Source organism: Monodon monoceros, unplaced genomic scaffold, assembly GCF_005190385.1.
Source record: "Monodon monoceros isolate NGI ecotype Baffin Bay Population unplaced genomic scaffold, NGI_Narwhal_1 Super_Scaffold_2, whole genome shotgun sequence".
Lineage (NCBI taxonomy): Eukaryota > Metazoa > Chordata > Mammalia > Artiodactyla > Monodontidae > Monodon > Monodon monoceros.
In genome coordinates, this window is record NW_021703776.1 from 101908580 (window position 1) to 101932984 (window position 24405).

General features: G+C 44.9%; 1 protein-coding gene across 2 annotated transcripts in view; it reads left to right on the forward strand.

Moving 5' to 3' along the window:
- Positions 1-24405, forward strand: part of DPP6 (dipeptidyl peptidase like 6) — a 764679-nt gene that overhangs the window by 550935 nt on the left and 189339 nt on the right. For both annotated transcript variants that reach the window (XM_029234469.1, XM_029234470.1), the window contains exon 7: positions 8447-8528. In XM_029234469.1, coding sequence (XP_029090302.1) covers positions 8447-8528 — 82 coding nt within the window. The remainder of the gene's footprint in view (positions 1-8446; positions 8529-24405) is intronic.

Below are 24405 nucleotides of genomic sequence, written 5' to 3' on the forward strand. Positions count from 1 at the left end.
GGGAGGGCACCAACGAACCCCAAAATAAATACACAGCTTCATGCATTTTCTTTCTTATTCTCTCTCTCTCTCTCTCTCTCTCTCACGCACACACACACGCACACACACACACACCCCCTTCAGAATAATCCAGTCCATGATGGAAAATCATTTGATGACAATGAACCAGGTCTTGGGCTCCAGGCAGAGAGCACTGCGAGTGGTCCTCCACGTGTGAAGTCAGCATCCAGGCCCCTCTGATGGAGAAGCTTCCTCCACAGGGAGCCACATGAAAGCACAGAGGTCAGCAGATAAAGCTTCCTTGGGTTTACTTGGTCTCTCTGAGGGTCTTTCTACTTTGTTCCTCAGTCAGTTGGAGAATTTTTTCCCCTTTGACCAAAACAGGAGATTAATCTTCAAACAAAAGTTGATCAGCTCTGTGTCCTTGAGCGTATCATTTACCACTCAGGGCTTCAGTTTCCCTGAGAAATGAAAGGTTGTTAGTTTCCTGGGGCTGCAGTAACAAATTACCACAAACCCAGTGGCTTAAAACAACAGAAATTTATTTTCTCCCAGTTCTGGAAGCCAGAGGTCCGAAATCAGGGTGTCAGCGAGGTCATGCTCCCTCTGACACCTGTAGGGGCCCCATCTCACCTCCTCCAGCTTCTGGAGGATGCACTCAGTCCTCGGTGCTCCTGGCTTTGGGCGCATCGCTCTGATCTCTGCTTCCATCATCACGTGGCCTCTCCCTCTGTGTCTTTTCTTCTTCTTATGAAGACTCCAGCTGCTGGATTTGGGTTAGCCTCCCCTCCTTTTCAAGAATGACCTTATTTTAATGTGATGACAGCTGCCAAGACCCTGTTTGCAAATAAGGTCTTATTCACAGGTACTGTGTGTCAGGACTCAGTATATCTTTCGTGGGGACAGAATTTGACCCACAACATATAGCTTTGGCTACTTGACCTCTAAGATGCCTGCAGCAGGTTCCTAGTTTGCATGACTGGGGGGACTGTTGTGTCAGCACCAGAGGAGGGGGCAGAAGGGGCTTTGTTTCACTCACGTCAGCGCTGAGGACTAGTGGGATGTCTATGTGCAGACACCCTGTATGTCGACTGAGGTTTGGGGGGAGACCCAGGCTGGGGTGCAGTGTTGGTGCTCCTCAGAGTAGGAACTGAGGTTGACCGTGAAGGAATCACCAGGGTGGGGAGTGTGGAATGGCAGGAGAAGGTGCGGCTGGTGGAACCCAGGACACTCACTCTGAAGGAGTAGGCAGAGGAAGAAGAGGCCACAGAAGGAGAATTTGGCAACTCGATGGTGATGGGAGATCTCAAGAGCAGCTTCAGCCCCTCAGTGAGACGGAAGCCACATTCCACTAGGTTGAGGATGGGGTCGGAGGTCAGAAAATGGCCCCGAATGGGACCTATTGCCCACTGAGGTCCGGGAAAGAAGGCAAGGGGGTGGATCGTAAATGGATGGAGATGCCGCGTCAGGTTAGGTGTGTTTTGTTTGTTCCTGCATTACGCGTCTTTTGTACATAGATGGGAAGGTGCCCCCGTGGAAAGGAGTAAGAAGGAGGAGAGGATGAAGGTAGAAAGTGCAGATGGAGCAAGTCCTAGGGAGGCTGGGGCTGCATAAACGTGACTCCACAGAAAAGAGAGCTCCTATACTGGGTGGGAGTGTATGCTGGTGCAGCCATTGTGGAGAACAGTGTGGAGGGTCCTCAGAAAACTGAAAATAGAGCTACCATAGGATCCAGCAATCCCACGCCTGGGCATATATCCGGACAAAAATTATAATTTAAAAAGACACATGCACCCCTATGTTCATAGCAGTGCTATTCACAATTGCCAAGACATGGAAGCAACCTAAATGTCCATCAACAGAGGAATGGATAAAGAAGATGTGGTACATATATAAGGTGGAATATTACTCAGCCATAAAAAAGAATGAAATAATGCCATTTGCAGCAACATGGATGGACCTAGAGGCTATCATACTAAGTGAAGTCAGACAGAGAAAGACAGATACCATAGGATATCACTTACATGTGGAATCTAAAATATGACACAAATGAACATATCTGTGAAAAGAAACAGACTCACAGACATAGAGAACAGACTTGTAGTTGCCAACGGGGGTGGAGTGGGGGAGGGAGGATTGGGAGTTTGGGATGAGCAGATGCGAACTATTATCTGTAGGACGGATAAACAACAAGGCCCTACTGTAGAGCACAGGGAATCATATTCAGTATCCTGTGATAAACCATCATAGAAAAGAATACGAAAAAGAAAATGTAAATATATGTATAACTGAATCACTTTGCTATACAGCAGAAATTAACACGACATTGTATATCAACTATAATAAAATAAATTTTTTTAAAAAGTTACCTACAAAAACACACAGGGGAACCTTAAATGCATATTGCTAAGTGAAAGAAGCCAATCTGAAGAGGCTACGCTCTGTATGATTCCAACTCGATGACATTCTAGAAAAGGCAAAACTACGGAGACAGTAAAAAAAAAATTCAGTGATTTCCAGGGGCTGTGGGGGGGCAGGGGGAAGGATGAGTAGGTGGAGCACAGGGGATTCGTACAGCAGTGGGACTCCTCTGACCCTGTGACTGTGGATACATGACATTGTACATTTGTCAAGACCCATAGAGCACACGAGGCTGAGAGTGAACCCTAATGTAAACTATAGAATTTAGTTAATAATAATGTATTGATATTGGTGCATCAGTTGTCACAAATGTACCACACTAGTGCAAGAAGTTCATAAGTCGGGAAACTGATGCCAGGAGAGAGGAGACATATGGGAACTCTGTAGTTTCTGCTCAGTTTTCCTGTAAACCTACAACTGCCCTGGAAAATAAGTGTTAATTTTCAAAAATAATAACTAATAAAAATAAATAATAAAGGTTTACCAAGAAGGTAAGTGGGAAGGAAAGGATTTGATGGTTCTAGGCTGGAATGGAAAAGGAGGTACAGAGGAGGAGCTGGCTTAGACAGGAAAGGGGATGCCTCATCCTCGGACGCTGGAGTGAGGATGGACGGGTACCTACATGTGTGGGCAGAGGGGACGCCACTGCCTCTGGTAGCAGGGAGCTGGGGTGCCAGCTGAGCCTTCCTGGAAGCAAAGGCTGAACCTACATTAAGAGTGAGGCCTATGAAAGACCAAAGGGCAGCAGCAGGATTGGGAGGAAAAAGCTTCAGGCCGCAAGGCAAACATGGCAGCTGCAAGGCTGGGAGAAGGAGAAGAAGCCGGATTGGGCCTCAGACTCCTGCATGTCTGACCACCTGGGACAACCCAATGGGGAGCTCAGAGCAAAGACTGCCCATCGAGGACCCTTAAATTGGTGAAAGTATCAGGCTCCAGTGCCCCGGCCATGATCGATCGTGGGCCGGGGGCTGCCCAAGGTGAGCATGGCCTGGCTTGAAAGCTGAAGCCGACTCCTGATGTGAGCAGCTGGGAGCCGAGCCACAGGTTCTTCCTGGAAGGTGATCAGAACCGGGGTCCCCTTCCTGTCTGCCCCACAGGTGGGCCTCTGCTCAGAGGCAGTAGATAAAAGGGGATGTGAAGAGAGCAGCAAAAGATCGGAGTTGTTGTTGAGAAGAACATGCCCACCCAAGACTTGGTTGTAAGGACGATGACGGGAACGTTGGAGGCTCCAGCTGGCTCCGTGCTTTTCTCTGCTGCTTCTAATGGTCTATGAAGGAGGTAGATTGAACATAAAGCCAAGTTGGGTGTTCGCTAGGCTTGTGAGAGGGGAGCCATGCAGTGCGAGATCTGAGCAGAGGATGAATGACCATCAAGTGGGTCATTGGAGGGGGAGTTGGAAGAGATAAGGCTGAAAGGCGCTTTTAACATGAAAGCAAAATGATCCGACCCAGTCGCAGGCAGATGCCAAAACACAGGCTTACTTCATAGAAACAAATGAGGAAGACATGGTTGAGAGCTGACTTCTCTATACCCAAGTTCCCACCTAATACAGAAGCGTAGGACATGCGCTGGCTTGCTGGGTCCTGTGGAGTAAATTTGTCCCTATAGATGGTAGATGATTGTGCCTCTGGTTAGAATTACACCTAGATAGTGGTGCATGGTTGACTTGAGTATTTACCAGTTTACCCATGAGTAAACAAACAGGCATTTTTCAAATATCTACTAGGTAAGCGCTGTGCTACCTGGTTTCAGTATCTATCATGTAATACAGTATACTATTGAGTCATGTGATCTGTGGTCACGTGTGATCAGCCCCAGCGCATGCTCTGTGCCTCGGGAAGCTGGCACTCGGCCGCTAGACTTCTGATCCCCAATCTGTGGTTCTTCCTGTTACTGTGCTGCCTCCACACTGGGGACACTCGTCTGATGTATTGGTGATGAGCAGAGGGAAATGTGCATTGTCTCTAGAGAGGGTGTAAAGGTCTCCTGTGTGCAGGGCAGCAGAGGTCATAAAGCTGGAAGGTGTGCATGGCCGGGTGCTCACCCAATGTTCTGAGACACTTGATCCACTGGAGGTACCCTTTCCAGGTAGCATTTATGGAAATTGACGCGCGTTAGATTAAAGAGAAGTTAGTCTGCTGTTCCTGAATATCCTAGACACCTGCTAGAAACCATAATCTAACAAACTGAATTTCAATACTAAGTAAGGCTGTTCTTTTCTGATCTCTTACCCTGTCCTCTGTGCTTGGAAAATTCTAAATCAACTCAGGCCAGGTGAATTCATTAGACCTTCAAACCTGCAAAAGGTCTTTTACTCAGGGCCGCCCCCATAACTCCTCCATCCTTACTTATTTGCTTATGCAAATGTGTGTGTTGAGTGCTGATACTGTCTAGATATGGAAGCAATTTTTTTTTCAATTCAATATCGAGATTACAGTATGTTAGGAGGGGAATTCTCTAACTGTTCTTTTTTTCCTATAATAATGTTTATGACCAATGAGACATAAGCTATTAAAATTCTTTGGAATTTTTTAGCTTTCTATTTTGAAGAATTTTGGGTGAAGAAAAGTTGCAAAAATAGTACAAAGAATTCTCTTCTATTCCTCAACTCACTTCTACTGTCAGTGTACTTTATAACAACAAGAACAGAAAATTAACATTGGTACAATATTATTCACTCAATTACAAACCTTATTTGCATTTGCCCAGTTTTTCTACCAGTGTCCTTTTTCTGTCTCAGGATCCCACATTCCTGTAGATGTTATTTCCCCTCAGTCCCCTCCAAGCTATGACGTTTCCTCAGTCTTTCCTTGTCTTTCATGGAAAGAAAGATCACTTTTGAAGATCACAGGTCAGCTGTTTTGATGAGCGCCTCCATTTGGGTCTGTCTGAAGTTTTCTCATGATTGGAGTAAGGCGATGCATTTTTGGCAAAAATACTGTTACCGAGCCACCCAAGTTGGTCCCCAACAGGGGTCTCTTGCGTGGTGTCGCTGGAGCCAGTAGAAGGGGACGGAGCTCAGTTCAGAGGCAGAGGGAAGCTTTGTTCTCTGAGCGAAGAATGGCTTGGGCTCTAGGGCACGCGCTCTCTGCTCTCAGGCCGGGGCGGGGCTGCTCTATAGGGTCTGGCCGGGGGGGGGGGCGGGGTTCTCGGGGGCGGGGCAGCCGCGCAGCTCACGCTCCAGATCGCAAAGTGCCGGGCGCAGCGGTTCTGCACACGGCCCGCTGCCGCCATCTTGAGTCACGGTGGTGTGAGCGGCGTCCGTGCACAGGGCCCTGAGCCGAGGTGTCGGGCGCAGCCGTTTTGCGTCAGAAACTCGGGTCTGAGCGGGCGAGGCCTCTGCACGCGACCCCCTGTGAGCAAGTGGAACTAGACTAAGTACAGAGGAAGAAAAGGTTAGACTTATTACCCAGATTCTGTCTTCATTCTCCGGGAATCATTGATGGGGTTTGCCGGTGACGATACCATATGTAGGATGTTGTGTCTCAGTGCATCTTGCTAAAGGTTCGTGATGTTGATGTGTTTCACTTCTGGGGGTGTTGAGCGGATCTCCGGGTTGAGTTGCTGTCTGCCAGGCTTCTCCCTGCACAGTTGCCATCTTCTTCCCCTTTGTGGTTGGAAAGTATCCCGTGACTGTGCAGATCTTGTTTCTCTTCAGACTTTCACCCACTGATTTTAGCATATCTCGGTGGATCTTGTCTGCAGGGTTCATCACTGTGGTGTCCGACCAAGGGTGATGCTCCGACCTTCTCCCCTTGGAATTGATTGGAATTGATTGATTGATTGGAATTCTCTTGTGAGGAAGAGTTGGCTCTCCTCCCCCACTTAGTTATATATTGGATTATTTATTTATATTAGTAAGGATTCATGAATATTTGTTTTATTCTATGGGTTAATCCAGTATTATTAATTATTTTTTTTGCTCAAATTATTCCAGCTTTGGCCGTGAGAGATCCCTGTAAGTGAGGTTCTGCCTTCTGTTAACAAGCTCTACCTTTTTTGAGTATTTCCTTACTTTCTGGCCCATAAGATGTTTCAGACTCATCCTGCATTTTTCTTGTTCTAGCCTGGATAAATTTCTTCTCCTAGGAGCACTATTTTATTTATTTATTTTTTAATTGGAGGATGGTGCTGAGAGAGCAACATATGAGCCCACTGGGTGGGCTCGTTGTTACTGGTGGTTATTGGATCTGGTCTTCTCTATGAACAGAGCAAGGACATGTATGTATGTATACTAACCTGTGGACTCACATATCTGGATTTTGGATCTATCTGTATGTATGTGTATGGATGTATAGGTGAGAAATGATATCAGTGTAGTTTCAATTTGTATTTCTCTAATTTTGCCTGTGTTTGAGTACTTTTTAATACATTTGAGGACCATTTTTCTATATTTGTGAATTATCTGTTCATGTGTTTTTCTTATTTTTTTGTTTTGGTCTTTTATAACCTCCATATTTTAGAGTTACTTATGTAATAGGGATATTAGCCATTTTTCCATGGTATTTGTTATTAATATTTTCTTCCAATTTTCTATTGTTTGTGGGTTTTTTGTCATGCAAAAAATTTTTAATTTTTATGTTAAGTCTACCCCTCTTTTATTTTATCACTTCTGGATTTTGAGTCATCCTTAGAAAGCCTTTCCCTCCACAAGGTTAGAGAGGAAATCACCTATGTTTACGAAAATACTTTGAAATATTAAAAACATACAAATGGTAGGATTTGTTAAAATTATTTGGAAGCTGGAATGTTAGACGCCCTTCCTCTGCTAACTGCCTGGGGACCAGCCTTCCCAGCCAACTCCTCTTGTCATGGTCACCCCTTACTCCGTACCTTATCACCCACCTTCAGGCTTCCTTGGTTTCTCCAGACCCATCTCCATGCCATCTGAAACTACCCTGGGGCTTTGCAGACTATCTTGTCTTCCCTGACACTTTTTACTCTGAAATGTATTCTGCCCTGCCCTGATAGTATTGTTAAACATTTACTTTAGAATTTTCTACTGATTTAAGCTCTGAATCAGCACATCCTTACCCATTTCACCTCCCTTCCCTTCTTGCTTCGTCTTGGTTCAAGCAACTCCTAAAATTCACCAAAGACCACTCAACCCTAGTCTCTCTGTAGATGAATGAGCACATTCATAGCTGTGTCTTCTGCACAAGAAGCACCATAGCCAGGTGGTAGGGAGCTCCCCTGACAGAGCCTGGCCTCTCCAGTAGGACACAGGGAGAGGCAGCATCCGAAAGGAACACAGACGTCAGTCTTTCCTACACGTGAGCACAGTGGTAGCTACAAAATATGCTGAAATATGTAATATCTATAAAAGTGTTTTCTTTTTCGTTATGACTTTTATTCATTATTACCTTTATTTAAGTACATAGACAGGAATTTTTTTAGCATGGTGTTTTGCATATCAGTAAATTAAGAATGAAAAGCGTAAGTGATGTTTGAAAGAAAAAAATCCTTCTCCCATGCTTCCTCTCACTCCTTCTCACCTCAGTGTCTCTCTTCTCTCTGTCCCTCCCTCCCTCCCTTCTTATCAACACAAACCAAAGGGTGGACTCTGTCCTGAGACCACCGGTTTTAAAAGGTCAGAATGACCTGCTTGGGAAAAAACCTATCTGCCAGGAAAGCCAAAGATGGAAATATAAGTTGTGGGGACTTATTACTGCATAGCTATGCGTTTCCGTTTTTAATTTTGACTGTTATGGATATTTTAAAAGCTGATCTACAGAGCTCTCTGCATGTTCTCTCTTGATGAATATTTACTATTGAAGTTAAGCAGTGGTGGACCTATTGCAGGTTCATGTAAATTTTATATGCATATATAAATATATAATTTTACATATCTATTTATCTGAAGAAATCTAATGGAGGCTGAAATGAGACATTTTATTTAATAACACAAGCTCCTGAAATTGATTCAGTGGAAGAAAAAGGAGTAAGTTTCAGCTGGAGGATAATATTACAGCATCTTAAATGCTTGTTTCCCACCATTTTTCTTTGCTTGTTTTTTTTCTTTCAGGGATCCTCAAAGTCTAGATCCACCAGAAGTCAGCAACGCAAAACTTCAGTATGCAGGATGGGGCCCCAAGGGTCAACAGCTGGTAAGCACGTCACTTTCAGTGACCAACTTTCTGTGTTGAAGTTTCCGTTTCATATACTGAATGTATCTCACTATACTCAGAATCTGTGTTTGTGTGAATTTAAGTTTTGAAAAAGTCCCCAGAACATCTGCATATGTAAATGGCCATTTCTTTTGCTTGAGAACCGTCTTGAAATTGGGAGAGCATATGCCTTGGTTCTGGTACCCTTTATCCTTTAAGCAGTCCCTGACTGGAGCTGTGTGTGTATGGACTATAGACGTCCTGTGAATCTGAGATACACCTCGTCAGAGGGCCGCAGATGGGAACGATCAGAATCGTGGAGTCGTGAAAGGTTCTTCTGCTTTGCTCTTGGAGCTCTGGCTCTTCTCTTTGGCAGGTTTTATGAGAAGAGTAGATGTGCTGGCCATGGTAGAGCCGGGCTCCCTGCAAGTAGCATCTGCAGAACCCCCCACAGCTAGTGTGGCCCTCTCTGCGTTACCCTGGCCATCTTCATGGATTCCCACTCAACTGGCAAAGCTAAGATGTTTCAAGAAACTGAATGGCCAGGATGGTGTAGGGAAAAGGGGTCTGAACAACCGGTTAGAAGACAAAGGTTCTAACCCTGGGTGTTCACAAACTAGCTGCCAGGCTGCTGTCACCTGGCCCAGCTACTGAGTGAAGACTCTGGATGAGGTGGCCTTGCAGCTTTGTCCCAACTCCAGCGTTACACTTGTCTAACACCCGATGATCGTTGCCAGTTCCGTTCAGGAAGTTGCAGAAAGCGCCTGCAGGTGACATGGTGGCTGATCATGTCACCATTTTCTTTTACATCTTTAAGCTGATTAACAAAGCTGCATTTTAAAAGCTTTCTTTTCCCAGAAGAAGTGCAGAAAATGATCATTTTTTAAAACCTTGGGGCAAGATTCTATTGGATAGGCTGCCTACTGTCTTAGGAATTAAAACAGTCCTACTTTCCCCAATAGTACAATTATTTTTTCTTGGTTTCATATTAATTCCATTGCCTCAAACTGATCTGAAGCAACAGGAGGGTATCGGCCACGAGGCTGCTTTAGCTGTTACCCCAGTGTTCCTGGTGCTGCGCACTTCGTGAGCAGAGGTTTCGAAAGGCACGTGTAAGGATCTAAACCAGTGACAGCAGGTCAGGAGGGTGCTGCAGGCTGACTCGGCAGGATGACAGCAGTCCATCAACGCAGTCAGAACCAGGAGAGAAAAGTCATCATTGCTCAAAGGCGCTAACTCTTACCCAAGGAAAAACTGCAATTCCACAGGAGACTGGAGAAGACCTAAGTGTTTAAGACTCATGTGACTGATCTGATAGCTAAGTCCCTCTGAAAATCAACGATGGAAAACGTTTCTGGGAAGCAAATCTTTCCCACATCCGTCAAGTCATTCTGTAAACGTGACACTGCACCTCCATAGAGGGCTCTCCCCTTTCTCCTTGGTCCTTTGGGGGCCCACGGCACCACTTGGGGCGGGGGCGGGCACGGGGAATGGGCACCTTACTGAGTGGCCATCGTCCAGCCGTTTTATCGTCATCCGGAAAAGAACATCAGGACCCGGGCACTGTCGGGTTGTCTTCCTGCCTGAGCAGTGATTCTCACTAAACCTGCAGGCTCACGTGGGCCCGTGGGGGAGGCCGGATGCTATAACAAGGTCGTGCCCCCTAGGCCTGCCTTCTGGAAAGGACTTGCAATTTAAGGAAAAATCAACCCACAGCTGCAAAAGGAGGTGGTGTGTATTGCATGCATGCACACGCACACACACACGCCTTAGGATTCTGTCTGGAATGCGGGGCAGCTGGGGCCCTGGGCTGATCATTCTCTGGGCAGCTTACTCATTGGCCAGTCCCTCCCCTGCCTGAAGCCACCGCTGCCTCCTGTAAACTGACTTTACACTCATGCCAGGCTTCCCAGTGGACGGGGCTGGGTTAAGTGATTACAGAAGTTAGTATACTCGTCTCTTAAAGAATAACCGGCAGCATAAGCAGGCATCACATTCTCTGAGAAAGCTCCCCTGCCCGCACGGCCGGGTGGCACCTCCGGAGCCCACGTGTCACCGTGCGATCTCCTGTCACACAGTTTCCTGCCCGCACATCTCTCCGCGGTGAGGTGGCCTTTGGTCTAAGCCTCGAGCACTTTTCGTCTGTGTGTTCTGAGTGCCTAGCTCAACACCTGGCGCTGAGGAGCTATCTCTTGAGGTCAAAAGTGAGTGCGTGAGTGGACGGGCTAATAGTCAGCTGATACGCCCTTGTGGTCCTCAGCCACTTAAACGTAAAGTAATTGGGTGGACGTTCAGGATGTTACTGACGGGGAGGGAAGTTCGGCTTCCTTTCTGTGCAAGGAAGCAAAGGTTCGGTTAGGTAGTAATTGCCGATATTTGAGCTTAGTACCAGAAGTGCTCATGTGCTCATGGAATTTTTGAGTTTTTAAACTTTTTTAACTTTGCAGTTTTTATTATACTGTTCTTGTACTGAGTCTAGTAGGCAGTACAGCTCATCACTGAGAAAATATCCTATAGCTTGGAGCAGGGGTCAGCAAACCTTTCCCATAAGGGGCCAGGTAGTAAATGTTTTAGGGGATCAGATGCCCTCTTGGCCATCCTTACCTGGGGAGGCCTGACCCCTGGGACCAGCACCCAGTTGACCAGTACTCCCAGTGGGCACTCTTGCCAAAGAAAATTCAAAACCCACAAGCAGGCCTTGTAAACACTAACGAATCTCATTGCCATTTTATTTTAAGAAGTAAATATTGCTCCCAAAAGGAAATCGACTCTAATTTCAATGAGTAATTCTCCTTCGGGAGCAGAGAACATAGCTGTGGTTAAAGTTCACCAGAGAACTTTCCCAGCATCGCCACCTCCTCGTGAGGAGGGGTCTCAGCGATGCATTTGGGTCGGGAACCCCATAAACCACAGGAAGATGACACTGGGCACCAGGAGGGGCTTAAAGGCATTTTCTCCAATGCTTCGACGTGGCCTCCAATTAGTGGCTCTTACCTTTTAGGGTAGATTTTGTTAGACCTTCGATCACATCGTAGGTCATGAACACTGCCAGGAACGCTGATCTCTGCACTGTTAGAGGGGAGGGAAAACCTTGACCTCGGGGAGGCCTCCATTCTGCCGGAAAGTCGCTTCTGAAATGGTGCTGGTCTGTGGTCTTGGTTGTTCAAGACGGATAACCAGGTTGTTTCCAGAATTCGACATCATCTACTGAAAGCCTAGAGATAGGAAAATGGATTTGGCTAGATTAAATGGGATTAAGTGAGAAAATACATGTAAAACTTTGAACAGATTCCTCCCCCTTGCTTCTCCTTTCTCCCATTCTTTATGCGGTCAGTATACGTAGTGATTTACACTAAAACATAAGCTATATCAAAATTTCTCTCCATACTGTATCATTCTCCCGGTATCCTCTGCAGACGAGTCTCTGCCTAAATTGAGAACGTCTCTGAGTTCTTTGATCTTTTCGTGAAGCCCTGCCCCCGTGCGTGTTTGTCTATTTATGTGAGGTTTTGTCTCTGCTCACCTAGAATATGATCAAATTATCCTTTCATTTCCTTGCATGTCATCTCTGCTAGAGACATTTAGTAAAAACACACAAACACTGAGGGCAGCTGCAGTGGACTTCCTTGTGTTTACAGCTGACGGCGTTTGAGTTCAGGCCTCTTCAGGGCACCTTGCGGGCTAACACACTAGCACAGGGAACTTGGTGAATTTGTCGCATAGCAATGTTTTCTTTTAGAACCAAGTGACGTGGGAACTTCTGCAATCGCGACTGCACAGCGTTATACAACATTAAGAATTTGAGGCTGGAGTCTGTGCAGGTCCACTTGGTGGATCAGAGACAAAGAGACTGGGTCTCTCTTTGCTTGGCCTGCTCCCAGGATGGGGACAAATGAACAATAAGCCAGTCGGGAAGTCTTCAGAATTGCAAAGTGAAGAGCTAGCAGAGGGGTTGGTGAGGGAACCTGGTGGCAGACAGGGCTGGCGCCGTCCTTGGGGAGCGGATGGGGTTGGGGATGTGGCAGCCCAATGGAAGAAAACTAAGGAGTGCTCAGGGCTCTGCATCCCCACTCAGAAGAGGAAGCTGACTCACCCATCATCGCCCAGGGTGGGAGGCTGTGGTACGGATGACAGTGAGCTACTGCTCTGTGTCTCCCTGGAGACCAGAGAACAAAGTGAAGCATGTTTACCAAAGTTGGGATTCACCTTGACTTCACGATGACATGGCTTGTTAGACCCTAGGATACTTTTCCAGGCAAAACCATGGATAGAATAATTTATCCAGGAGAGTCAAGGAGTCTTTGTTTAACAAAGTTGCTTTTTTTCACGAACGGTTCGGATATCAGCCCTCCTGACAAGGGCTCAGGGCAGTGGGGACTGGACCCCTAAGCATTTGCCCCAGAACTCTCGGGGGTGACGGATGTGGGCTGTCAGCCAGCTAAACGTGAAGGACCTGGCAGGCCAGTCCTTTTGTGTATGCACAGTTTGGACGCTCATCTGTTTACTGAACACTCCCCGTGTCCTGGACCCTCTGCCAGATCCTGGAGCTGCAGAAGGGAGGCATGGTTCTTTCCTCACCGACTTCCGGTTCTGACGAAAGGTGCCTCTGTCACCACAGTCAACAGCTCTTGGCAACCATGATTGCTTCGTGTTGCGCGGTCACCCTCAGAAATGTTCCCCGCCCTGTCTCTGTCCACTCCGCCCAGACTTAGTGTCCTGTCCACAGCGGGAGCTGCAGGAGATCGGTAGCTGCCCAAGCCTCTTGGACCCTCCAATCTGGATAAAATGATTCCGCTGGAACAAAGCCCTCCCAGGTCTCTCCCTACTCAGCCAAGACACTGAAGTCCGGGCCTCCTCCCAGGAGTGAACTAGGTCACCTGCTGTCCTGTTGATTCTCTCCAGCCCCACACGTCCATCGGGCTTTCCTCCCCGAGTTCCAGCAGCCTTTCTTCATGGAAATCTTTACACCTGTGCTCTCTGAGCTACCTGGCGGAGACGGCTTTGCAGAGCCTTGGGCCGGGCTGTACCTTAGTGATGACTACACTTCTTAGGCCTGGGACGCAACAGCTGTGACTCTACAGGCCTGAGTCCGCTCTAAGGAAAGTAAGCTTTGAAAGTCAACTTCTTAGGAGCCCTTTTGTGTCGGTGCTCTTTTCCCACCTACTTAACAACATCATTTTATCAAAGGAGGTTATTTTTCTTTCTAACGTGTCACCAGCAGGAAAAAAAAAGAAAAAAGAAAAAAGAAAGCGAGGGTCTTACTTCACCTGTTCACTGGCACTGACTCATGCTTCTTCCTCCCAGATGGCATCACGATACGCTTCTGTGGGTCAGTGGAGGGTTCAGGAAAATCCAGGAGGAAGGTTTTTGCACTCCCACTGGGTCATTTCATAGCATTCGAGTTCCCACTTTAAAGAAAACAAATTTTTATTTTTATTTTTTTTCCTCTAAATACAACCTTTATTATGATCCTTAAATTTTTGATGAAGTATTTTCATTTTCACTTCCTTCCAAACCATTTGTAATTTCAGATTTGATTTCTTTTTTTTTGTTTGTTTGTTTGTTTTTTGTGGTACGCGGGCCCTCACCGCTGTGGCCTCTCCCGTTGTGGAGCACAGGCTCCAGATGCACAGGCTCAGCAGCCATGGATCACAGGCCTAGCCGTTCCGTGGCATGTGGGATCCTCCCACACTGGGGCACGAACCCGTGTCCCCTGCGTTGGCAAGCGGACTCTCCACCACTGCGCCACCAGGAAGCCCCTGATTTCTTTTTTGATCCAAGGTATTTTATTAATTATAATTTCAATCTATTTAAAAAACTACTTATTCCTAGCTTTATTTTAATCATAGAGCATACCCTATACAGTTTCTTTAGCCAAGTATATAATTAATTCTTGTAAACATTCTACGGATATATATACACGATGTATTTTTCCATTTAAAAACTATAAAATTGTATTATTCAGTTCTTTTTTGTAGATCCTCATTTTTGATCTAACACAGCTGTCTAATTCTGAAATAGGCAGAATAAATGTTACCAATATATTTGTGTTTTAATTAAATTTTAATTGCTTTTCTGTGTATTTTTGCTTTATATTCAGTTGCTATGCATTTTGATGCATGAAGGCTTATGACAGGTATATGTTTATTCTGTCTAGTATTTTTAACCTAGATTCATTATCTGATTTTATTTTTTTAATTTGAAAACGAATTTTTAAAAATAGCTCATTACCGTTGTAAAAATTCATGCTACTGAAATGTCAATAATTCAGCATAAGATACTAAATGAAGAGGTTGTTCTTGAAAACACTTCGTCAAATGGAATAAATGGCAGAGAGAATAGACGCGAGGATTGGAGTGCATTTGCCTCTTGCCCCTCTCAGGTGTGGGTGCCTGCAGAGGGCTTGGCAGCCGTGGGGAAGACCTCAGCTCTCAGGGTGACAGCCAAGTGCAGGTAGAAGGACCCAGTGGGTGGCGCTCACCCTGCAACACTGAGCTCAAAGGATGGGCAGGTGTAGCCAGGACACCTTCCACTACACTGGGAGTCCAGGAACCAACCCAGATTTGAACCTAGAAGCCTTGAGCTAGCATCACAACCACCTCATCCGTCTCAGAATCTGAAGGCCCCCATCTTAAGCCTTAAAAGGAGAAGGAAGTTTTATTTAATTTGCTTTGGTTTTCAAAACCAAAACATTAATTATTAGTTATTATTTCATTAATAATAAAAACATTGGAGCCAGAGGGTCATATTCAGATTTTGCTGCTGGCACGTGCTAAAAGCATGGTCTGGATTAAAATACTTAACTTCTCAAGACCTCAGTTTCCTCATCTGTAAAATGGAGATAACAGTGCATATCTTGTAGGGGTCACCATATGGATTAAGTTAATCTGTTTAAAGTACGTGGAGTGGAACCTGGTATGAAGAAAGTGCTCGCTGAGGGATGGCGTTTATTGTTGTTCTTGCTGTTAGGGTTATTACATGGCTTAACCAAAATGTAGAGAATGAGAACAAAATATGAATTTCATCAGATGAGAGTCTGGTATGTGTAGGAAGTTGAGTGGGGCTGCGTTTGATAAAGCGGGGCGATGCCAGCTATAACGGAGGGTCTGGGTGGGGGGCCACGGGCTGTCTCTTCCGCGACTCTTCTCCGACTCGTAGCGGGGAGGGAAGCCGTTCGCCAGATGCACCGTCAACTCCTATGCCTCTAAGCCTTTGGCTCCACGTCGGCTTTCAAACATGTGTCTCTTTAGAAAAGACCGTTATCAGGTGACAATTCCCCTGCGCTGATGCCACCGCAGGATTACCCCTGGAGGAACAGAGAGAATACGTTCCTTATAGGAAGCCTGGGCAGTATATGTATATATAAGTCCATGCCACTCTCTCTCTTCGTCCCAGCTTACCCTTCCCCCTCCCCGTATCCTCAAGTCCATTCTGTACGTCTGCGTCTTTATTCCTGTCCTGCCCCTAGGTTCTTCAGAACCATTTTTTTTTTAATTCCATATATATGTGTTAGCATACGGTATTTGTTTTTCTCTTTCTGACTTCACTCTAAATAGATAGCTAGTGGGAAGCAGCCGCAAAGCACAGGGAGATCAGCTCGGTGCTTTGTGACCACCTAGAGGGGTGGGATAGGGAGGATGGGAGGGAGATGCAAGAGGGAGGAGATATGGAGATATAGTTATATGTATATGTATCGCTGATTCACTTTGTTATAAAGCAGAAACTAACACACCATTGTAAAGCAATTATACTCCAATAAAGATGTTAAAAAATAAATAAATATGTCCTACAAAATAAGATAAAATAAAAAAATAAGAAGCCTGGGCAGTCAATGCCCAGAACATACTCATCCTCTAACTGGAAGCTACGTTTCCTTGGACCATAATCTCCCCGCCCTTCCCCCCACCCCACCCTCTGCTCCCTGGTGACCACCATTCCACTCTCGGTTGCCATGAGTTCGGATTTTTTAGATTCCACATATAAATGAGATCATACAATATTTGTCTTTCTGTCTGACTTATGAAATGCTAATTAAGTGAGTGGAAGGAGGTAATCGTTTTGCAGTAGAGAAGTGTATCAATCAATGTGCTGTACACCTTAAATTTACCCAGTGATACATGTCAGTTACATCTCAATAAAGCGGAGGCGGGGGCAGGCGGGAATCCCACAAGCCTGTGGGACCTCCTGTCTCCTTCTCCCTCCTGTAAACCAGAGTCCCCAGCCCCGGGACCTCCAGCTGGTCGCTGTTCTCCAGTCCTTACCAGCAGCCACAGCGAACTGAGCAGAAATGGATGAGCTGCCTCCTCCAGGTCACAGCCCCCAAGGGCATTACTGCTCGCCCAGTTCTGAAAACAAAGGGGGCAGGGAGCGTTTCATCCACGTTGACAAGTCGGACGAGGGGAAGAAGATTGATCTTTCCAGCAAGAGAAGATTATTTAATGAAATGTCATAGACATGGGGAGAACCAGACTGAAGTGACACCCCATTAATAACTTATAAAAGTCTCTAATCAGTTTGGGTTAGTTTGGTATTCATTGTAAAAACATTCATCATGGGCACTGAAGTCCATGACAGCAGCCAAGAAATTAATGCCCGGGGATGGAAGTCGCCTTATGTCCTCAAATAACGGATGGAGCCGGTTCAGTCCGTGATTTACTAGCTCTGCCAAGGGTACCCTTCAAATTTAAGGCAACGTGTTATCACTTCACGGCTCTGTGGGACTCAGTCACTTCAATATTCACTTGCACTCAAGTAAATAAGCTGAGTTTTCAGCAAATAACCTGGATGGATGGGGCGGAGCTTCCCGATGATCACAGTCAGAGAACCAGGACGGTTAGGAAGTGGTTGCCAGGGCTTTTCCCTTTGACCAGCAGGTTCTCTGGAGATACAGGGGTTTCAAAACACAAAGGCAACTTCGTCATTGGGGCGTTAGAGAGGAAGTGAGGAAAGCAGTGTAATTAGTAAATTATGATTCAGTGCAGATTCTGTTTAACTTCTGTCATGCTGTGTGAATATGGGGGGCATAAGAGAAAATTCATTCTCAAAACAGTATGAAAATATGTAGTAAGAGTCATAAAGACATTCCTGCACTTTAGCACAGAAACCCCTGTTAAAGAGAAGCCAAAAGCTATATAAACAAAGATATTCATAATGCTATTATCTATAATAATGATTTTAAAGGCTGGGAATATCCAGCCCCGTGTTTATAGGAGAGCAATTTGGTAAAGTGTGGTACATTGACAGGATGAGCCATTATACAACCATCAAAAAGCAGCAGGTAGACTGTGTAGGAACAGGGGAAATATACCATCTGCTAAATAAGATTAGAACTAAATATAAGCTGTTTGGTATATATTTGCATATGGGGAAGGATAACTATTGGGGCCTGGCCAGACTATGGGCATTTTACCCACTTCTAAAAGTTTCTTGGATGAGCAACATTACATATTCATTAAAAATTGGAAAGAAAGTGTATTGTCAAGGGCAAGGTTTAGGAATTCCACTCAGTAGACGTGTGTTCCAGCCAAGGGGGGTGGGGGTCAAGCGTGGTGGTTTTTGCAAATTAGTCCTTGGGACGAGGGTGCCTTCAGTCCCACTGGGTTCAAAGCACTGTGCATGTGCCCTTTCCCCCGGGCTCTGCTGCAAACCCTCAGGAGGGATTTTCCAGAATTGACTTGTAAGCCAAAAGCAGTTAAGAAAAAGGTGGACTCAGGGTTGAAAACCGGTCCTGACCTAGTTGTGCACGTAGGTCTGTGAAGATAAACCATGTTCTCTTCCTCATCAGGGCTTCCCTAATGCGATCGTGATGGGAGCAGTGTATTATTTTTTTATAAAGAATCTAATTTTGAAGGGTGCCCACATCAGCCTTGAGAATATTAGGTTAGAGAATTTCAGGATAATCTATCAAATAGAATTAAAAAGCAGGACCAGAGTTCTACATTAAGAAAGAGTGCATTTAATGATAGATTCCTTAGATAATGTAACAAGGCAGTTATAAATTAAAATAACCTTTTTAGACATTAGGACATGGGGTGGAGGCCACAGTTCCATTTGCAGCCATGGACAAACCCATCATTTCCCATTATGTGCAGAACAGGTTCTGGACATTCAGATGCTCCTTTCCAGGAGCCTCGGGGGTGATCTACACTATCTGTGCTGCCAAGAATCTCTTTAGTGTCTGTGATGGACTTACAGGATATTTTGCGGACTTCTCCCATTTGGGTGGAGGGAACACCTCTCTCTCATGATTCCTGAAGTGTCTCACGATAGGAAAATATCAAAGTAGTGGCTCCGTCTCTTCGTCTCCATAAAATAACTATGACTTGTTGTTTCTCTAAACTGCTGTGATATTGTCAGCCCTACTTATTGTGGCAGTTAGTCAGCTTCCTCGTTTTATTATTCAGCTATTTCACTTGTGAATAACTTTATTTCCCAGACTACATGTAAGCTCTTCAAGGACAAAGAATGTTTTTCATTACATTTCGATCTTCCCCAGCCCAAGGCTCCACTGAGCAGAGTCCAACTTCTCAGCAAATACCTGGTAAATGAGTGGTATCCCAGAGGGAAAATAAACTTAAATGTCAGATTTATGGACACAAGGTCCAAAATTCATGGAAATAGAAACACTTGATGTTGCAAATTAAAAATTTTAAGATTTAGCAACTTGTCTGATGCTTTAGACCGTGAACAGTTCAGCAGTTCAGACTGTGATCAACACATGGAAAGAATGCTGGATTTTTGAGTAGGACTTTTTTTTTTTTTTTATAAAATGTTTGCTATGCTTTGAAAGATCTCAAAACAAAGATGTGAATTTTCACTATTAAAACTTGTCAAGAAGGACAGGCTGGACTGAGTGTCTTGACCAAAGAATGGGAACTCTTTGGTTTTCCCCAGGAATTTCAGAGTACAAATGCACCCCTTCCTGTCCCAGCAAGATGCAGGTGATTTCATTCTGTTTGCTATCAGAGGGGACAATCAGACCTCACTGATGCGTGTCCTCACTCATCCTCTGGTTACTGCGTCTGGGTTGGTGAACAGCACAGAGACACGCAGGGCACCAGACAGAAAATGTTTAGCTCACGTGAAACAAGATGCTTCTAAGAACTTTATCAACATCTTGGTCGGTTATGTGGGAATGATTCTTCCTGCCTTTTCTTCAAAACAGACCTCCCAGCACTCCTTTATAACACCGTGTCAACCCTTACTGATTATTAGAAATCAGTTATAAATTTTGGAAAGTCACAATACTTCATTTTTTTTAAAGAACGCTTCTCGATACCAGTGTCTTCTTTCTGCCCTTTGACACGGTTATTCCCACAATCCACGAGGCTTTATTTTAGTCGCCTGACTCCTGGGGAATGCGGGCATCTCCTTATGACAGAGCAAAGATGCGGGTGATCGTAATTAATCCATGAGTCAGTTTAAAAAAACAGACCTAGTTTTATGTATTTTACAGTGTGTTTATGTATATAGTGGCTGAAATTTAGTTCACTTCAGTCATTTCCATTTATAAAGGATAATTAGCAAGTTTTTGAATTGATTTTTCTGTTTGTTCTTCAATTTGAAAACCTAATCATTTGTCTGACTGATTTTAGTTTTTACCATAATGGCTTTGATGGCCATTAACAGCTGGAATTATGTTTTAATGTCCTCAGCTGGGCTTGGTTTAATAAGTGTAAACCACACATGTTGGTAAGCCAAGGCTAGGCCAATACTTTTATCTGACATCTCCCCAGCCCCGGTCTCCCCGGAGTTCTTGCCCACGTGAGCAATGCCTGCCCCGAACTTACCCAGACTCAGAATCTGGACTCACCATTGTTTCTGCCAAGCCTGCTGTGGCTACACTTGAAGTAATTGCTACTCAGTAGAGGGACCACCATCTCTTCCGCTGCCCAAGTCAGAAACCTGGCATCCGTGACTCCTCTGCCGTCCTCATCCCCAACTTGACCCATCAACAAGCCCTGTGAATTCTACTGTCTTGGTACTGCTAGGCCCCATCCTGTCCCCTCCATTCCCATCATCACCTCCCACTGGACCCCTGTGATAGCTGCTGGCTTGGCCTCCTGCCCCGAGTCTACCCTGCTCCAGAACGTTCTGTAACTGAGTGATCATGTCGACCTCCTATGTAAAATCCTTCCTCTGCTGCATTGCCTTTAGGGGAAAGCCCAGACCCCTTAACGCTCCTGAGGTGCTGCCCCTGACACTGGTCTCCCCATCCCAGGCTGAGGACCAGTCATAATGAACACTCTACGACTCCCCAAACGTCCCAGACCCTCTGCCCTCTGCATATGTATCCACGCTGTCCCTGCACTCTAGAACACATTGCTAATCCCACCCTTCACCCCGACCCCGAGCTCCTTTGCCTGGTGAAAGCCACCTTCTGGCCTCAGGAAGTATTCCCAGACCCTCACCCACAGCCGTGGTTGGGCTGGAGACCCTCTGCTCATTCCCCTCCCCTGCTCATCATTCTGTGTGTCAGCTCCTTAAGAACAGGTACCTTCTCCTCTTCACTAATGTATCCTCAGCCCTGAAGTGCAGACTTGACCGTTCGTAAGCACTGAATGAGTACGCAAGGGCTGAATGAGGGACTTGATCCATTAAGGCATGTTATTGTTTTTATTGCAGTATAGTTGATTTACAACATTGTGTTAGTTTCCCGTGTACAGCAAAGTGATTCTGTTATACATGTATATACATTTTCATTTTCGTATTTTTTTCCATTATGGTTTATCACAGGATACTGAATATAGTTCCCTTCGCTCTACAGTGGGTCCTTGTTGTTCATCCATTCTAAATATAATAGTTTGCATCTGCTAATCCCAAGCTCCCAATTTATCCCTCCCCCATCCCCTTCCCCTTTGGTAACCATAAGTTTGTTTTCTATGTCTGAGTCTGTTTTGTAAATAAGTTCATTTGTGTCATATTTTAGATTCCACAGATAAGTGATATCATATGATATTTGTCTTTCTCTGTCTGAATTCCTTCACTTAGTATGATCATCTCTAGGTCCATCCATGTTACTGCAAATGGCATTATTTCATTCTTTTTTATGCCTGAGTAATATTCCACTATATTGGGTTGACCAAAACATTCATTCAGGTTTTTCTGTAACATCTTATGGACAAACCCGAACGAAATTTTTGGCCAACCCAGTGTATATGTGCCACACCTTTGTCCGTTCCTCTTTATCCATTCCTCCAATATCTGGACATTTAGGTTGCTTCCATGTCTTGGCTATTGTAAATAGTGCTGCTGTGAACATAGGGGTGCATGTATCTTTTTGAGTTAGAGTTTTCATCTTTGATATATGGCCAGGGGTAGGATTGCTGGATAATATGGCATCTCTGTTTTTAGTTTTTGAAGGAACCTCCGTACTCTTCTCCATAGTGGCTACAACAATTTGCATTCCCACCAGTAGTGTAAGAGAGTTCCCTTTTCTGCACACCCTCTCCAGCATTTATTGTTTGTGGACTTTTTAATGTTGGCCATTCTGACCGGTGTGAGGTGGTACCTCATTGTAGTTTTGATTTGCATTTCTCGAATAAGCGATGTTGAACATCTTTTAGCGACGTTGAACATCTTTTCATGTGCCTTTTGGCCATCTGTGTGTCTTCTTTGGAGAAATGTCTATTTAGGTCTTCTGCCCATTTCTTTTTTTTTTTGCGGTACGCGGGCCTCTCACGCAGGCTCAGCGGCCATGGCTCACGGGCCCAGCCGCTCCGCGGCATGTGGGATCTTCCCAGACCGGGGCACGAACCCGCGTCCCCTGCATCAGCAGGCGGACTCTCAACCACTGCGCCACCAGGGAAGCCCTGCCCATTTCTTGATGGGGTTGTTTCGTTTTTTTGTTATCGAGTTGTATGAGCTGTTGTGTATTTTGGAAATTCAATCCTTGTCGGTTACATTGTTTGCACATATTTTCTCCCGGTCCGTATGTTGTCTTTTCATTTTGCTTCTGGTTTCCTTTGCTGTGCAGAAGCTTATAAGTTTGATTAGGTCCCGTTTGTTTATTTTTGCTACTTAAGGCATATTGTTTACCCAAAGTGAAAATCAGTTACCTTTTCTGATATAAGCATAAACCTGAGGTGCATTTGTCATATGTTTCCTGTATTTTCACCTGTTGTAACTGGCCTTCCATCTTAGGCCATAACTTGTAACATACCTCCCTTAAATCTTAACCTTTGCAGCCTCCAAATGAGTTATAATTACCCATGACGTGACGTTCAAGCTCAGCCTCAGGGAAGTTCCAGCAAATTTCCAGATTAAAAAAAATTATAATTGCATGTGCATGTATTTATTTCATTAAACTAATTTTCTCCATGGCCATACAAGCTCATATTTTCTAAATTCGCTGAGAAATGTGAATGTTTAACAGAATTTGAATCATTAAGATGTGCTCTGAAGTCACTGCTCTCTATTTCCTGTGATTCTAACCACCCCAGGACAAGGTTCGTGGTGGACTTGCTTAGTGAATTCTGTCTTTTAAATTTCCTGTTATTGAATTAGAAGATTAACTGACTCCAAAATCTTCCTATCAAAAGGCAGAGAGTAATAAAAGCATAAATTCATCAGTCAGTGGAAAAGTAAACTATCAATTCTAGGCTGATGAAACATAACAGAACCTCACTGTAGCACATCTCATTGTTCTGTGGCCTCCGCCATCTCCCCACATCCCTGTTGAATCGTATCTGAACAGTAAATCAGTGTCATAACAAAGCAGCCTATCAAGCAGCTGGTAGGCCTGCCTTTCGTCTCCTGTGTCATAAGGAAATGTGCCAGTGTTTTTGTAATTTTCCAATGAGGTGGCAGAGTCTGTAAATCCTTTCTTCCAACAACCCTACAATTTTATTGGCCAAGCGTTCAATGGCCTGGTACACATTTAATGAAAACAAAGGGTTATTGTGGTAGGTGATTGTTTGAACTAGTGGTTCTTAGCTACTCTTTGACTTTTATAAAGACCAGTGCCTGGGCTCCATGCCCAGGGATTCTGGTGTGTTTGCACCAGGCAGGGCTTGGGCACTGCTAAATATCAAAGCTCCCGGGAACTTCTCATGTGCAGCCAGATTTGAGCATCATGGGTTCAGATGTCGGCAGGCTGGGTGGGGACTGCATGGTCTCTTTAATTACTCTGAAGCCTCGTGGACACCGTGCCAACTTCACGGAAAAACAAAGAACCTGTGAGATTGTTTTTAATCACCAGGCCTATAGCAAAGGAGTGTGTTGCATATAAAATCTCCAGTCATTAGAACATTCCCAGTGAAGCCTTCACTTCCCAATGTCAGTGGTCCCTCGTCGGGCCAGTGGGCACATCCAGGCAGATGCTGACTGCACTGCAGGTTGCCTTGGTCCTGGCCAATCAATTCAATTCAAAGTTAAGATCAGGATGTTACAAAATTATTGTTTTCTTTTTCTTCTAGCTCTGGGTGAGGAGTCATTGCCCACATTGATAGACATTTTATGCAATGTTAATAATTTTTTTGTTATTTTCTCCAATCAAATCTATAAACAATGAAGTCTACTAAAAAGACAGCCATAACTAGCAAAAGTGCTAGATTTCAGACAGCAAGTTGTCACTACGTGGCTGCTTGGGTTGGGACATAACAGCTAATAATAAAGCAACCCTCTATTTAGGGCTTCCAAGGCACCAATTACCAAGACAGGCATTTCACATATATTGTCTCTTTTGTTCACCGTATCTCCATTTAACAGTGAGAAAATTGAAGTTCAGAAAATGTAAGTTGTTTCTCCCAAGATGACGTATTAATGATGGTATCAGAACAGAAACCCAAGTCCTGCTTTTTTCTCTGCACCAAACTGTACGTCTGGGTTCAGTGTCTTCAGCTGAAAAACCAGAATGACTTTGACTTATCTTGAGACC